Below are 17952 nucleotides of genomic sequence, written 5' to 3' on the forward strand. Positions count from 1 at the left end.
TACTGGAATACATCTGTCTAAAATATCTGTTGGGGAAAAGTCTGGTTATTACCACACAAATACCTGCTTGTTAACAAGGTCAAAGAGGTCTCTTTCAGAATGATCCATAAGTATTACCCTGCAAATCATTACCTGAAGAAACTCAAAAAAGACATTCACAATTTTACCTCATAAATCTAATTGTGTTAATGGCAAAATGTCATATTCATAAATTTAAATTCACTAATAAAAAAACACTTCCATGTTTTCTGTAAGGAATTTGAACAGTACATTAAGACCATTCTGCATTCTTCTAATAAGAAAGCTGTTAAAACAATCTATATGTGTGTATATTTGAAGGTCTGTATAATCTGTAATTTGTTTTACCCCCTAGCATATGGTATCATTGCCTGTTTGTATACATATATATATATATAAACTAAAAAAGAAACATAAAAAAAACAATAAAGAACACATGTGTCGCTCTCTGATGACGTCCTTCCGGAATGTGCGGGACTGATTTAGGACACGTGGTTCGGGTACATAGAAGAAGTTGAAGCTATAACTTGACATTTTGAGTGTTTTCTACTTGTGCCAGATAACCTGTCAAGATGGTGAAGCCACGGTTCAAGGGGAAAAGCACGATAAACACATCGGCGGCCAGCAGTAATCCTGGTAAGTTACAGTCCATGCTCTATGTAACGTTACTGTTTGTTTACAGTTAATGTTAGCTAGCTAACGCGATAGACTTTCTCTCTGATAGATCTGTCTGTTTCGTCTAACTACACAGACACATTTGGTCCATATGTGACATTCGTGTTAGCTACAAATAAAAACGTATACAATATGTTTGGCACTGACATAATTAGTTCAGTAACTAGCTAATTTAGCTACACATTCTGTTTAACTTTATGCCAAAAACACAACGTAACTTTCATAACAAAATTGAGAACTACACTTTTTATATCGATTTCCAATATTGTTCTGACACTGACAATGAATTAACCCAAAATACCACCACACACACACCTATAATCTCTAACACTGTGTGGCATATAATGTTGTCACCATAACCTTACGACTCTACCTTTTACAGACCGACCAAAGACTCCTGCAGGTTCAGGCAACAGCATGAGGGACCGGGCAACTGTCAGGCGTCTGAATATGTACAGACAAAAGCAGAGATGGTAAATGATGGAGAGAAAAAAACATGTGACACTTACTTCCATATGAACTCTTTCCTTTAATGCTAGTGTAACTCTCAGGTCAGGGGTTGACATCAGTTCCTGGTATTCTATATGTTGCTCCTCTTCATTTCTTTTTTTTAATGATTGTGTTGTAATATATTTGACTAATATAACCATGTGACCACTGACTATTTCCTCTGCCATTAGCAACAACAGAGGCCAGGTGATCAAGCGTTTGTCGTACCAGTCCACTGTGGCTGATGGGACACAGGCCAGAGTGGAGCCCAACATCAAATGGTTTGGTGAGTAGTGCTGTTAACTGCAATTGCCACACTGTCTCAGGTTAATCCACAAATTCTCTTGGGTCTGTTTTTATTATTGATTGGACAGGTATAATGGCAATTTGTCTAACAATTGATTGGCTAGTTAAAGCAAGTTGAAACTGCATACAGAATGGTGGAGTTCTTGTCAATAATGACTAGCAAACCCTTGATTTGTAAGAATAAATCTGTTTTATGTATTTTTAAATATCTGTGTATGGAGAGAAGATGGCAGCCTCAACTCACACACACACACTGGTTAATTCTTCCCCTCTGGTCTCAGCAAACACTCGGGTCATCAAGCAGTCATCCCTACAGAAGTTCCAGGATGAGATGGGTGCGGTGAAGAAGGCTGCCCATGTCCCTCCTGCACGACAGAGTCAAGGCACATGTGGGTACCAAGCAGGGGCGCATTCATTTGCGCACACTGTGGTGTTGTCACGATACCAACATTTTGACATCGATACCAGGTTTAGTATCAGGACACTGAAACAATACTGCTGCAAAAAATGTCACAGAATAACCACTGGCCTTTATTTTTTTTAAACATTGAACAATATGTTTAACTTGTTTTTATTTAACCCATATTTAGTACAACATCTAAAATAATATATTCAATTACTTTCAAAAAATAAAACTCCATATTAATTACCACCTATAGTTCTTTTTTACTATTTTCTACATTGTAGAATAATAGTGAAGACATCAACACTATGAAATAACACATGGAATGGTGTAGTAACCAAAAAAGTGTTAAACAAATCAAAATATATTTTAGATTCTTCAAAGTAGCCACCCTTTGCCTTGATGACAGCTTTGCACACTCTTGGCATTCTCTCAATCAGCTTCATGAGGAATGCTTTTCCAACAATCTTGAAGGAGTTCCCACATATGCTGAGCACTGCTTTTCCGTCACTTTGTGGTCCAACTCATCCCAAACCATCTCAATTGGGTTCAGGTCGGGTGATTGTGAAGGCCAGTTCATCTGATGCAGCACTCCATCACTCCTTGGTCAATTAGCCAGTGAACAGTTGATGTTACTTGAACTCAGTAAGCATTTATTTGGTCTGCAATTTCTGAGGCTGGTAACTCTCTAATGACCTTATCCTCTGCAGCAGTCATGACGGTCCTCATGAGAGACAGTTTCATCATAGCGCTTGATGGTTTTTGAGACTGCACTTGAAGAAACTTTCAAAGTTCTTGAAATTTTCTGGATTGACTTATCTTCATGTCTAAAAGTAATGATTTCTTTTCTCTTTGCTTATTTGAGCTGTTCTTGCCATAATATGGACTTGGTCTTTTACCAAATAGGGCCATCTTCTGTATACCCACTTACCTTGTCACAACCCAACTGATTGGCTCAAATGTATTAAGAAGGGAAAAAAATCCACAAATTAACTTTTAACAAGGCACACCCTTTAATTTAAATGCATTTCAGGTGACTACCTCATGAAGCTCTTTGAGAGAATGCCAAGAGTGCAAAGGGTGGCTACTTTGAAGAATCTGAAATATAAAATATATTTTGGTTACTAAATGATTCCGTATGTTATTTCATAGTTTTGATGTAGAAAATGGTAAAAATAAAGATAAACCCTTGAATGAGTAGGGGTGTCAACTTTTGACTGGTACTGTATGTTCGTCATTCAAATTTAGTTGCTAGTAGAATAACGTTACAATGCAATTGTTCTGTGTACAGTGGCAAGAAAAAGTATGAACCCTTTAGAATTACCTGGGTTTCTGCATAAATTTGATCTGATCTTCATCTAAGTCACAATAGACAAACTCAGTGTGCTTAAACTAATAACACACAAATTGTATTTTTCTGGTCTATATTGAATTTAAACATTCATAGTGTAGGTTGGGAAAAAATGTGAATCCCTAGGCTAATGACTTCTCCAAAAGCTAATTGGAGTCAATGAACTTGGAGTCGAATCAATGAGACGAGATTGGAGATTTTGGTTAGAGCTGCCCTGCCCCGTTAAAAAAAAAAAAAAAAATCCACATAATTAGAATTTGCTATTCACGAGAAGCATTGCCTGATGTGAACCATGTCTCGGACAAAATAACTCCGAAGACCTAAGATTAAGAATTGCTGCCTTCCATAAAGCTGGAAAGGGTTACAAAAGTATCTCTGAAAGAAAGTCCACGGTAAGACAAATTGTCTGTAAATGGACAAATTTCAGCACTGTTGCTACTCTTCCTAGGAGTGGCCGGCCTGCAAAGATGATTGCAAGAGCACAGCGCAGAATGCTCAGTGAGGTTAGGAAGAATCCTAGAGTGTCAGCTAAAGACTTACAGAAATGCTAACATCTCTGTTGACGAGGCTACAGTAGGTAAAACACTAAACAAGAATGGTTTTCATGGGAGGACACCATGGAAGAAGCCACTGCTGTCCAAAAAAACATTGCTGCACTTCTGAAGTTCGGAAAAGAGCACCTGGATGTTCCACAGCGCTTCTGGAAATATATTCTGTGGAGAGATGAAACTAAAGTTGTGTTGTTTGGAAGGAACACACAACACTGTGGAGAAAAAAAGGCACAGCACACTAACATCAAAACCTCATCCCACTGTAAACTATGGTGGAGGGAGCATCATGGTTTGGGGCTGGTTTGATGCCTCAGGTCCTGGACAGCTTGCTATCATCGACGGAAAAATGAATTCCCAATTTTATTAAGACATTTTGCAGGAGGCTATCTGTCTGCCAATTGAAGCTCAACAGAAGTTAGGTGATGCAACAGGACAACAACCCAAAATACAGAAGTAAATCAACAACAGATCAACAATATGCCTTCTGAAGTGGCCCAGTCAGTTCTGACCTCAACCCAATTGCGATGATGTGGCATGAACTTGAGAGCGGTTCACGCCAGACATCCTAAGAATATTGCTGAACTGAAACAGTTTTGTGAAAAGGAATGGTTTAAAATTCCTCCTGACCGTTGTGCAGGTCTGATCCGCAACTACGGAAAACTTTTGAGTTTATTTCTGCCAAAGGAGGGTCAACTGTTATTAAATCCAAGGGTTCACATACTTTCCCCAACCTGCACTATGAATGTTTATACGGTGTGTTCAATAAAGACATGACAAATTATAATTGTTTGTGTTTTTACTTTAAGCAGACTGTTTGTCTATTGTTGTGACTTAGATGAAGATCACGTTTTATGACCCAATTTATGCAGAAATCCAGGTAATTCTAAAGGGTTCACATACTTTTTCTCCACACTAATTTTTTTTTGTCGTTTTGGAATCAACCTTCCTTGCACTGCTTTGTAGCACCTTGTGCTTAGTTGTTTCTGTTGGCTGGCCCTCATCTGCTCTGTACGCAAAGTATTCCCATAGTTCACTTCTGGATATCATTTTGTCAACAACCTGGGGGCGTGGAGATATGATGTTTTAGTTTGAAGAAGCCATGCTGTCGGCATTTTCTCTCTCCTCCCGCTTGCTTCTCAAATGTGGCTTGCGCTGTGTCTGCTGCATGCGCAAGTAGCCTGGCTATCTTACTACTGTCCCCCTTGAAAAGATTCAGACAAATTACTAGATGGACTAGCTCCTCTCAATCCGTATGTGACTTGAGAAACATTTGACACAAGTGCCGAAAGTAACAAATTCTAGTATCAACCCGTTTTTCATGTTTTTAGTATCGAAAAGTACCAACGCTTCGGTAGACCGTGCTACATTAGCCCACTGTAGCAAAATGTTTTGCGACTGAAAACTAAAAGTGGTTCAGAACTTTTAGTCTTCTGTTTGGTGCCTAATGAATACGAGCCCGGTCAAATTAGGACACCAAGTGACTCAGCACTGGGGTGGAGTTGGCTACTTGATGCTGAGCAGACGGCACTCTCCCCACTGTGCTTTCATATTTGTGGTGGTGATGTTTTTGACTACAGGGAGTGTCAATTGTGTTCGATCCCACGCAATTCAATATTGTCCCATCTGGCAAAGCTGTAGCGGTCTGTCTGTCTTGTGTGATATGAACATTAATTTTTATTTATTTGGATCCCTATTAGCTTTTGCAGAAGCAGCAGCTACTCTTCCTGGAGTCCACAAACTCAAAACACTGATGGACAAGTCACACACATTTTAAATACAACATGAAACAAACAATACAGCTATAAAAATAAAAAAAATGGCTCCTCATTGTCCCCGCTGTTCCATGAGTTGTTTTTAAAGGTAGTTTTGCTTGAATAATTGGAGATGGGAGTCCCATGCGATCATGGCTCTGTATAACACTGTGCGTTGCAGTGAATTAGTTTTTGAACTTTTTGAAGAAACTCCTGTTGGCATGTCTTGTGGGGAATGTATGGGTGTCTGAGCTGAATGTTATTTGGTTATATAGACTAGAGGTCGACCGATAACTTGAGAATCGCCATGCCAATTATTAATAACAATCGGTAATCGGCCTTTTTGGGTGCCGATTATGGCCGATTTACATTGCAATCCACGAGGAGACTGCGTGGTAGGCTGACCACCTGTTACGAGAGTGCAGCATCAAAATGACCTTGTGGCTGCAAGGAGCCAAGGTAAGTTGCTAGCTAGCATTAAACTTATATTAGAAAAAACAACCATTCTTCACATAATCACTAGTTAACCTAGTAATATCAACCATGTGTGGTTAACTAGCTTGTCCTGCATTGCATATAATCAATGCGGTGCCTGTTAATTTATCAACGAATCACAGCCTACTTCAACTTTGCCAAACAGATGACAATTTATCAAAAGTGCAATTGCGAAAAAAGCACATTCGTTGCACAAATGTACCTATCCATAATGCCTTTTTAAAATCAATACACAGAAGTATTATTATTATGAATTTTTTACCTGCATATTTAGTGTCACGAGAATTATGTTCTCAATGTTCATAAACCCAATTCAATTAACTACTCCGTCTGCGACCCAGAATTTGTAAGATACTGGTTGAAATGAAACAGACGGAGGCCCCAGCTATGATAGTCAATGTTTATTCACGGGCGCGCTGGTTAGTTGTACAAAACCATTCATTTTATACTAGCTCCTTACGCACATACTCTTGCACACAAACAGAATTCATACGCACATACATTTGCACACAAACAGTAGTTGTCCTACGCACATACTGTCCTGCTACCCAGCCGACAAAGATTAGGGAGTCCGTGAGAATCACTCCCCATCCTCCCTCAAGATAGGGAGACCCTGGGAAGTACTCTGTGGCCCCCAGCCAAGGTCGGCACCGAATCTTGCTCAGACAGTCTGTGTTTAAGATACTGTAGAGACATATTGTTTTACTGACTGAAACTACACACATCATTAATTATAACTTTATGATTCTAGTCAATTTCATACAATTATATGGTTTCAGGGTGGAGTATTCTAATCATTCATTTAACTTCTCTGCGCACAGATCCCGTTAGCGGGATTAAATTTGACAACATACGGTGAGCGCTACATAAATAGTCATATTAAATATTCCTGAAAATACAAGTGTCTCACATGGTTCAAAAGCCTAGAATCTTGCTAATCCAACTGCGTTGTCAGATTTAAAAAAGGATTTACTGCGAAAGAATACGATGTGATTATCTGAGGACAGAGCCCTATACCAAAATACTATTTCAACCAGCACAGGCATAACAAAATCACAAATTGCAATAAAATAAATCATTTACCTTTTGAAGATCTTCCTCTGTTTGCAATCCCAAGGCTCATTGTTACACAATGAATGGTCTTTTGTTTGATAAAATCTATTTTTATAGCCTAACACGAAACATTTTGTGAACCGCTTGTGTCGTGAATTCCGTCTCATTCAATTTTTGACGAAACATTCAATGTAAATACACACACTAAACGTGCTTTTATCCAGTCATGTTTGATTTCATTGCAATCAACTGGTTGTGTGTAACACAACCAAACATGATGGGTCTCTTCGCGGGACGTATTGACCGAAAGAAACCGATTTGAAGACAAGTAATAACCTCATTGTGCACCAATTATATGACCGCTGTTTCGTTGATTGACTGTATTTTAACCCAATGACCACTGATCGTCTTGAAATCTTACTTGGTAGATAGCCAATGAGCTGAGGTAAACGGCAATATGTAATGGATATGTGTTGGAAGACCAGCCCATGTAGTAAACTCCGGCGTAAAGAGGTTCATTCGCCATTGAAGATTCATACTGGAAGGAGCCACGTGTGTTACGCACAGCACTATTTTGGTAAAGCGCATCTTCAGCTGTTTATATATCAAACAATATGGCGACTAAGTCAGGGAAATCTAAGTCTAGATATACAGATGGACACAGAATTATAGAAGAAATTGATAGGGAAAGTGAGACAGAGAGGCTCTTGGAGGACGATTCAGTTAGCGAGCATAGATAGCTATGACTCCCAAATGGAAGATTATTTTTTGAACGGAGAGGACATCGTTTTGGACTGGTAAGTTCTTCTCATGCTAATGCCGTTGTTTGAAATTAATAATATCAAATATTTTTTTTTTTTAATTTGCAATATATAAAAATGTAATGAAATGTGTCAAGTACACATTGGCTATACATTGTGGGTGGGGGTATGTATGTGTATGACCCATAGCCTATGTTTGTGTATGTGTGTGTATATACTGCTCAAAAAAATAAAGGGAACACTTAAACAACACAATGTAACTCCAAGTCAATCACACTTCTGTGAAATCAAACTGTCCACTTAGGAAGCAACACTGATTGACAATAAATTTCACATGCTGTTGTGCAAATGGAATAGACAAAAGGTGGAAATTATAGGCAATTAGCAAGACACCCCCAATAAAGGAGTGATTCTGCAGGTGGTGACCACAGACCACTTCTCAGTTCCTATGCTTCCTGGCTGATGTTTTGGTCACTTTTGAATGCTGGCGGTGCTCTCACTCTAGTGGTAGCATGAGACGGAGTCTACAACCCACACAAGTGGCTCAGGTAGTGCAGCTCATCCAGGATGGCACATCAATGCGAGCTGTGGCAAGAAGGTTTGCTGTGTCTGTCAGCGTAGTGTCCAGAGCATGGAGGCGCTACCAGGAGGCAGGCCAGTACATCAGGAGACGGGGAGGAGGCCGTAGGAGGGCAAAAACCCAGCAGCAGGACCTCTACCTCCGCCTTTGAGCAGGAGGAGCACTGTCAGAGCCCTGCAAAATGACCTCCAGCAGGCCACAAATGTGCATGTGTCTGCTCAAACGGTCAGAAACAGACTCCATGAGGGTGGTATGAGGGCCCGACGTCCACAGGTGGGGGTTGTGCTTACAGCCCAACACCGTGCAGGACGTTTGGCATTTGCCAGAGAACACCAAGATTGGCAAATTCGCCACTGGAGCCCTGTGCTCTTCACAGATGAAAGCAGGTTCACACTGAGCACATGTGACAGACGTGACAGAGTCTGGAGACGCCGTGGAGAACGTTCTGCTGCCTGCAACATCCTCCAGCATGACTGGTTTGGCGATGGGTCAGTCATGGTGTGGGGTGGCATTTCTTTGGGGGGCCGCACAGCCCTCCATGAGGTAGCCTGACTGCCATTAGGTACCGAGATGAGATCCTCAGACCCCTTGTGAGACCATATGCTGGTGCGGTTGGCCCTGGGTTCCTCCTAATGCAAGACAATGCTAGACCTCATGTGGCTGGAGTGTGTCAGCAGTTCCTGCAAGAGGAAGGCATTGATGCTATGGACTGGCTCGCCCGTTCCCCAGACCTGAATCCAATTGAGCACATCTGGGACATCATGTCTCGCTCCATCCACCAACGCCACGTTGCACCACAGACTGTCCAGGAGTTGGCGGATGCTTTAGTCCAGGTCTGGGAGGAGATCCCTCAGGAGACCATCCGCCACCTCATCAGGAGCATGCCCAGGCGTTTTAGGGAGGTCATACAGGCATGTGGAGGCCACACACACTACTGAGCCTCATTTTTGACTTGTTCTAAGGACATTACATCAAAGTTGGATCAGCCTGTAGTGTGGTTTTCCACTTTAATTTTGAGTGTGACTCCAAATCCAGACCTCCATGGGTTGATATTTGATTTCCATTGATAATTTTTGTGTGATTTTGATGTCAGCACATTCAACTATGTAAAGAAAAAAGTATTTAATAAGAATATTTCATTCATTCAGATCTAGGATGTGTTATTTTAGTGTTCCCTTTATTTTTTTGAGCAGTGTATATATAAATTGAATGGAGTAGAATGTAACAGCAAACCCACACATCTCAACACAGCGACCATGCTTCCTCCACTCAGTCAACATATTGTGGATTAGAGGGAGCATGGTCGAGATGCGTGTGTCTGCCGCTCCACCCCACCCCCACATGAAATAGCCTATTTGAGGCTGTTGAGGCAGGCCCACAACAATGGCCAAGGTGAAATGGAACAGCACTTCAACCTAATGTTCCCTGTACTCTATATATATCTGTTTTATTATACCTGTTGATACAGGGCTCATATGTGAAACTATTCTAACTGAACATTTTCTTTCACAGTGACACTGACTCCGAATGGGAGCCCCCTGTGCCAAGGTGTCCATCCCCCACTGAAACTGGTTCATCCAGCCGGAACCCTGCTGTCTCCGGCTCCACACCTCCCGGTCCATCTAGAGGTGTGAAGGCACTGACAAATAAGTGGAGGAGGGGAAGTGTGCAACCTGCTAACAAAGGGACAGAAGGGCGTTGGCACACTGTCCTAGAAGAAACAAACCAACCAAGTGGGGTTACAAGCTGTTTGTGTTGGCTGATTGTGTGTGTGCTTACACATGCAATTGTTTTGTCTGAGGGGAAGAACAGTTTTGCTACCGGTAAGGGACTTAGCTATGACTCTGTAATGGAGTTATTGGATTTTCAACTGCTAGGGAAGGGCTACAAACTGTTTGTGGATAACTTCTACACAAGCCCTACCCTGTTTGCAGACCTTAGGAAGCGGGATGTGTGGGCTTGTGGCACCATTCGTACCAACAGGGTGGGCTTTCCGAAGACGAAGGTGAACGACATGCCTAAGCAGGCTGAGCGGGGGACCATGCGATGGGTCCGTGAAGATGGCCTACTGTTTGTAAAGTGGATGGATACCAGAAAGGTGGTGATGTGCACAACAATCCACAAATCCTTCAGTGGCGATCACGTCGTCAGGTGTGTGAAGGGCGCTACTGGGGCATGGACCACAAAAAATTTCCCCATTCCAGCTGCAGTGAAGGACTACAACAAGAGCATGGGAGGTGTGGACCTGTCAGATGTGCTGATAGGCTATTACAATGTTCTCCATAAGACGATGAAATGGTACAAGACATTCTTCTATTATTTCATCGACATTGCTGTGGTGAATGCATTCATCCTACACAAGGAAATGGCTAAGAGCTGTGGAAAGCCCCTTCATCTCACAGCTAGCATTCAGAGAGCTGCTCATCAGGGAGCTTGCTGGCTACAGCACCACTGCACTACGTTCTGGCCCCTCTACCTCTGTCCCTTCTGCTCCTGCCACAAGTGGTGTTCGTCTGCCCAAATTTATTTCTGCAGGCATGGATGTGCCTCGGGGCCAAAAGGGTACAGCATGGAGGCGTCGCTGTGTTCTTTGCAAAATGAAGTCCCCCATCACCTGCACCACATGCTTGGTGACCCTCTGCTTTACAGCGGAAAGAGACTGCTATGGGACCTGGCATCAGCAGCACAATATTGTGTAGAGGACTGAGGGTCTTCCAAATATTGAAAGTGTGTAAATAGTTACCCTTGTTATTTTGTACATTTATTTATTTCTCAATTTTTTGGGGGGGAGATGTGTTAGAATACCATTTTGGTATTTTGTATATAGTTATTTGTTTCAAAATGTATAACTTCACCAATTTGGCCACTTGGGTACATTTGGGCTACTTGTGTGGGACACCTGGGTGACTACATGATAAATGTCAGGTAGCACACTCATTCCTGAAGTTATCATTCTGAAACTTTGCACAAGTACTGTTGCCTTATGTTTTTCACTGAAATTGTCCCCATCATCCTATCTGAATGTTTGTTTTTTCTTGTTCATTTTAAAGATGATGATGCAACAATAAAAAAGAAAAACGTATGGTTTTTTCATTGTATTATCTAAACCAGATCTATTGTGTCATATTCTCCTACATTCAATTCACATTTACACAAACTTCAGAGTGTTTTCTTTCAAATGATAGCAAGAATATGCATATCCTTGCTTCTGGGCCTGAGCTACAGGCAGATAGATTTGGTTATGTCTTCAGGCTGAAATTGAAAAAGGAGAGGGGGTAGCATTAATTCCAACAACAGTTAGACATTCATGTTAGCAGGCAATATTAACTAGGGAAATTGTGTCACTTCTCTTGCGTTCAGTATAAGCAGAGTCAGGGTATATGCAGCAGTTTGGGCCACCTGGCTCGTTGTGAACTGTGGGAAGACCATTTTTCCCAACAAGGACCATAATTAATTTGCCAGAATTTTACATAATTATGACATAACATTGCACAACCTTCAATGTAACAGCAATATTTAGATGTAGTGTTGCCACCCCTTCGATAAAATACGGAAAGGTTCCGTATTTCACTGAAAGAATAAACTTTTTGTTTTCTAAATGATCGTTTCCGGATTTGACCATATTAATGACCAAGGATTGTATTTCTGTGTGTTTATTATCAATAAGTCTATGATTTGATAGAGCAGTCTGACTGAGCGGTGGTAGGCAGCAGCAGGCTTAATTCAAACGGCACTTTACTGCGTTTGCCAGCAGCTCTTAGCAATGCTTGATGCACAGAGCTGTTTATGACTTCAAGTGGGTGATGGCAATACGAAAGTGCCTATAAGAACATCCAATAGTCAAAGGTATATGAAATACAAGTGGTATAGAGAGAAATAGTCAACGTGTCATAATTCCTATAACTACAACCTACAACGTATTAACTGGGAATATTGAAGACTCATGTTAAAAGGAACCACCAGCTTTCATATGTTCTCATGTTCTGAGCAAGGAACTTCAACGTTAGCTTTTTTACATGGCACATATTGCACTTTTACTTCTCCAACACTGTTTTTGCATTATTTAAACCAAATTGAACATGTTTCATTATTTATTTGAGATTAAATTGAATTTATTGATGTATTATATTAAGTAAAAAATGTTGAAATTGTCATTATTACAAATACATACAGTTGAAGTCGGAAGTTTACATACATCTTAGCCAAATACATTTAAACTCCGTTTTTCATTCCTGACATTTAATCCTAGTAAAAATTCCCTGTCTTAGGTCAGTTAGGATCACCACTTTATTTTAAGAATGTGAAATGTCAGAATAATAGAGTGATTTATTTCAGCTTTTATTTCTTTCATCACATTCCCAGTGGGTCAGAAGTTTACGTACACTCAATTTGTATTTGGTAGCATTGCCTTTAAATTGTTTGTTTAACCTGGGTCAAATGTTTCGGGTAGCCTTCCATAAGCTTCCCACAATAAGTTGGGTGAATTGTGGCCCATTCCTCCTGACAGAGCTGGTGAACTGAGTCAGGTTTGTAGGCCTCCTTGCTCGCACACGCTTTTTACGCCACTCCAATACCTTGACTTTGTTGTCCTTAAGCCATTTTGCCACAACTTTGGAAGTATGCTTGGGGATCATTGTCCATTTGGAAGACCCATTTGTGACCAAGCTATAACTTCCTGAATGATGTTTAGAGATGTTGCTTCAATATATTCACATAATTTTCTCCTCATGATGCCATCTATTTTGTGAAGTGCACCAGTCCCTCTTGCAGCAAAGCACCCCCACAACATGATGCTGCCACCCCCGTGCTTCACGGTTGGGATGGTGTTCTTCGGCTTGCAAGCATCCCCCTTTTTCCTCCGAACATAACGATGGTCATTATGGCCAAACAGTTCTATTTTTGTTTCATCAGACCAGAGGACATTTCTCCAAAAATTACAATCTTTGTCCTGATGTGCAGTTGCAAAACGTAGTCTGGCTTTTTTTATGGCAGTTTTGGAGCAGTGGCTTCTTCCTTGCTGAGCGGCCTTTCAGGTTATGTCGATATAGGACTCGTTTTACTGTGGATATAGATACATTTGTACCTGTTTCCTCCAGCATCTTCACAAGGTTCTTTGCTGCTGTTCTGGGATTGATTTGCACTTTTCACACCAAAGTACGTTAATCTCTAGGAGACAGAACGCGTCTCCTTCCTGAGCGGTATGATGGCTGCGTGGTCCCATGGTGTTTATACTTGCGTACTATTGTTTGTATAGATGGAACGTGGTACCTTCAGGCGTTTGTAAATTGCTCCCAAGGATGAACCAGACTTGTGGAGGTCTACAGTTTTTTTTCTGAGGCCTTGGCTGATTTCTTTAGATTTTCCCGAGAAGTCAAGCAAAGAGGCACTGAGTTTGAAGGTAGGCCTTGAAATACATCCACAGGTACACCTCCAATTGACTCAAATGATGTCAATTAGCCTATCAGAAACTTCTAAAGCTATGACATAATTTATTGCAATTTTCCAAGCTTTTTAAAGGCACAGTCAACTTAGTGTACGTAAACTTCTGACCCACTGGAATTGTGATATTCTGAATTATAAGTGAAATAATGTCTGTAAACAATTGTTGGAAAAATGACTTGTCATGCACACAGTAGATGCCCTAACCGACTTGCCAAAATTGTAGTTTGTTAACAAGACATTTGTGGAGTGGTTGAAGAATGAATTTTACTGACTAACCGAAGTGTATGTAAACTTCCAACTTCAACTGTATATATAAATAAATAGTAATCGTCCGATTTTAATCGGTATCGTCTTTTTTGGTCCTTGAATAATCGGCGTTGAAATATCAGAATTGGTCGACCTCTAATTTTCGTCAGTAATATTTCTTATAAAAAGTAGATCAGAAGCAGTTAATCGCTCATCAACCCTCAACCAAGAAAGACTGGCATGCATGTTGTCGATTTTAGTTCTGTATGTACAGTTAAGGGGAAGGCGTGCTGCTCTGTTTTGAGCCAGTTGCAGCTTTGCTAGGTTTTTCTCTCCTGCACATGACCCTATTACCGGACAGTAATCAAGAAGGAACCAGAGCAGAGCCTGAACAACTAGTACAGTTGATTTGTGTCAAACGCAGAACATCTTTTTATAACAGACATAACCCTCCCCATCTTCACCACAACTTTGTCAATATGACTTGACCATCCAATGTAATACCTAGAGCAAGTTGAGGAAGTTAAACTCCTATGGTCATACCTTTTATGTACAACTCCAGTTGAGGTTTAGGTCTTAGAGAATGTTTTGAACCAAATACAATGCTTTTAGTTTTAATGTAGTTAACACCAGTTTATTATGAATCACCCATTCTGATGCTAACTAACTCCTTATTTAGAATTTCAGTGAGCTCTCCGGCTTTGGTTTCTGAAATGTAGCGTGTGGACTCATCTGCATACAGTCTTTATAGCTTTGTGGCAAATCATTTGTATAAAAAAAATAGATGCGTAACGGCCCAAGGCATCTGCCCTGAGGGACACCGCACTGCACATACACTACTTGACCAAAAGTATGTGGACACCTGCTCGTCGAACAGCTCATTCCAAAATCATAGGCATTAATATGGTCCCCGCTTTGCTGCTATAACATTTTCCACTCTTCTGGGAAGGCTTTCCACTTAGATGTTGGAACATTGCTGCGAGGACTTTCAGCATTAGTGAGATTGGGCGCTAATGTTGGCTGATTAGGCCTGGCTCGCTGTCGGCGTTCCAATTCATTCCAAAGGCGTTCGATGGTGTTGAGGTCAGGGCTCTGTACAGGCCAGTCAAGTTATTCCACACTGATCTTGACAAACCAGTTCTGTATAGACCTGGCTTTGCGCACCGGAGCATTGTCATGCTGAAGCAGGAAAGGGCCTTCTCCAAACTGTTGCCACAAAGTTCGAAGCCCAGAATCACCTATGACGGTGCCACATTGAAAGTCACTGAGCTCTTCAGTAGGGCCGTCCTACTGCCAATGTTTGTCTATGGAGATTGCATGGCGGTGTGCTCGTATTATTTATAAAAAAAAAAAATCCCCCCTTTTCTCCCCAATTTCGTGGTATACAATTGTTAGTAATTACTATCTTGTCTCATCGCTACAACTCCCGTACGGGCTCGGGAGAGACGAAGGTCGAAAGGCATGCGTCCTCCGAAACACAACCCAACCAAGCCGCACTGCTTCTTTACACAGCGCGCCTCCAACCCGGAAGCCAGCCGCACCAATGTGTCGGAGGAAACACCGTGCACCTGGCTACCTTGGTTAGCGCGCACTGGCCCCGGCCCGCCACAGGAGTCGCTGGTGCGCGATGAGACAAGGATATCCCTACCGGCCAAACCCTCCCTAACCCGGACGACGCTAGGCCAATTGTGCGTCGCCCCACGGACCTCCCGGTCGCGGCCGGCTGCGACAGAGCCTGGGCGCGAACCCAGAGTCTCTGGTGGCACAGCTAGCGCTGCGATGCGATGCAGTGCCCTAGACCACTGCGCCACCCAGGAGGCTGTGTGCTCGTATTTTATAACCTTTCAGCAACGGTGTGGCTGAAATAGCCGAATCCACTAATTTCAAGGGGTGTCCACATATACTTTTGTATATATACTGTATCTGATGTTAGAACACTCTCTAGGTTCTGTTGGATAAATAACTCTGCAACCATGTGATGGCTGGTGATGTAAAGCCATAGCAAGTGAGTTTTTTTTCAATAACAATTTATGATCAATAAAATTAAAGGCTTCACTGAAATCTAACAATACAACTCCAACTATCATCTTATTCTTTTATTTTAACCAATCATCAGTCATCTGAGTCAGTGCTGTACAAGTTGAGTGCCCTTCTCTTTATTTATGCTGAAAGTTAACTTATTGTAAAATCATTACTCTGTTTTCTTCAGGTAGCCTATTTCTTAGAGCCTCGGATACACCAGACTGAGCGTTCATTCCGGTTTAACCAGGCTGTATTTGTGAGGTGAAAAATGCACGGGTTGACAGGTCAGGTGGGATCTTCCTCTCCAACTGGCCTATTCCCGCTCGTTTTGCTCCACTTCACAATGAACCAACCTGCCTGTATCGAGTTGTGTTTTGCAAGAGAGAGTTCGATGCAGTTGGCCAACGTTGCGCCCCCGGGTGATTTTGCTACACAATGTTCCTGTAGATTACTCTAAAACCATTATTTTCTCAACCGTAATAGCCTATGCATTATGTTGATTCCTGCTATGAAAGTATCTGCCTGTCCCTGTTTCGCGGCCTGCTGCTGTGTGAGCTGTGCGCATGGTGGAGGGAGAGATGCATTCTGAGAAGCACAACCATATGACCGTTGACAAATGCTACTGCAGGCAAATTCAAGTTTTTTAAGCTACTACTGTTTTAGAAACATCAAGTAGCCTACGCCTGGCACTGGAAAGTTGTTGTTGTAGGACATTAGCCTACATTTTTACTGATGGATTAATAAATGATCCTACATGGCTATATATAAACACTCAAATATTTTGAGTTATCAATCTAGCAAAATGTTTTGAGTTTGCACTTCCATCGGGATTTGAATAATTTAGCTTATAAGCCAATATGAACAAAGATGTCATCAAATTCTCTGAAGAGCCAAAAATAAATCAGATCATTCTGGATCTTATTTTGACAGGTTTCATATCAAAATATTAGTCATGCATTCCCTGTATATGCTACGTGAAATAATAGCTCTTTTAATCAGAGGCTGCCATCTCTGTCTTACTGGGTAATTGTCCAGAGCCCACTAATGTGCAGTGAATGTTCTTGTATTTGTTATCGAGCAACATGGTCAAATGTATCACAATATGACTTATTGTCCATTTCGCCCAGCTAAAAAAAAAACACCCCAAAAGACTACAAACAATACTTCTGTCCAGTTCTTCATGTTCTCTCTGAACATTGTTGTTGACTGAGTTTTTCTGTGTTCTTTCCCTTCTAAATAGCTCCATATGCGTGCAAGACCTTTCAAGACGCTCAAAGCTGTTGGAAATGAATGGCCTTTTCCTTTTTTACTCTCCCTCCTTTCCCCACTCCTCCTTCCTCTTGCCATTTTATGTCTTACGCCATTTAGGGAATTGAACCCCATGCCAAAGCAATGTGAGCAAGTCCAGATACGTTGCATAAATAATTTTTAATTGGATGTCAATTTTGGTTCTCTCTCCGTCTTCTGATCTGTTCCTGATCTTCACTGTTTGTTGGCAGAGTATTCTCGCCAAGGTCTTTGTCAGGTCTCTTATTCTATTTTATGGTGATGTTTTCACCATAGTTTCTGTCTTCAGTCAGTAGCACGTATTTGGAGTTTTTGCTCCCCCCCCCAAGGAAAAAAAAAAAAAGGTCATTTACTGTTCGATTTTAATTTAAAAAGCCAGGCTTAGCATTAGAATACTTCAAAACAAGACCAGAAGGGGTGGAAGAATGAACCTGGAGGTGATGGACACATCGTTTTAGAAAGAACAACCTCTAAAACATCCTGGCGGATGGTCAAGGTGAAGCTGAAATCTTAAACATCGTT

General features: G+C 41.4%; 1 protein-coding gene across 1 annotated transcript in view; it reads left to right on the plus strand.

Moving 5' to 3' along the window:
• The first annotated feature begins 483 nt into the window (after window positions 1-483).
• Window positions 484-17952, plus strand: part of LOC139564381 (nucleolar GTP-binding protein 2-like) — a 40298-nt gene continuing 22829 nt past the window's right edge. Inside the window, 5 exon segments of the mRNA XM_071383859.1 lie at window positions 484-654; window positions 1076-1166; window positions 1374-1468; window positions 1770-1836; window positions 1838-1877. Of these exon segments, the coding sequence (XP_071239960.1) occupies window positions 591-654; window positions 1076-1166; window positions 1374-1468; window positions 1770-1836; window positions 1838-1877 (357 nt within the window). The 5' untranslated portion in view covers window positions 484-590.

Source organism: Salvelinus alpinus, chromosome 35 (genome assembly GCF_045679555.1).
Source record: "Salvelinus alpinus chromosome 35, SLU_Salpinus.1, whole genome shotgun sequence".
Taxonomy (NCBI): Eukaryota; Metazoa; Chordata; class Actinopteri; order Salmoniformes; family Salmonidae; genus Salvelinus; species Salvelinus alpinus.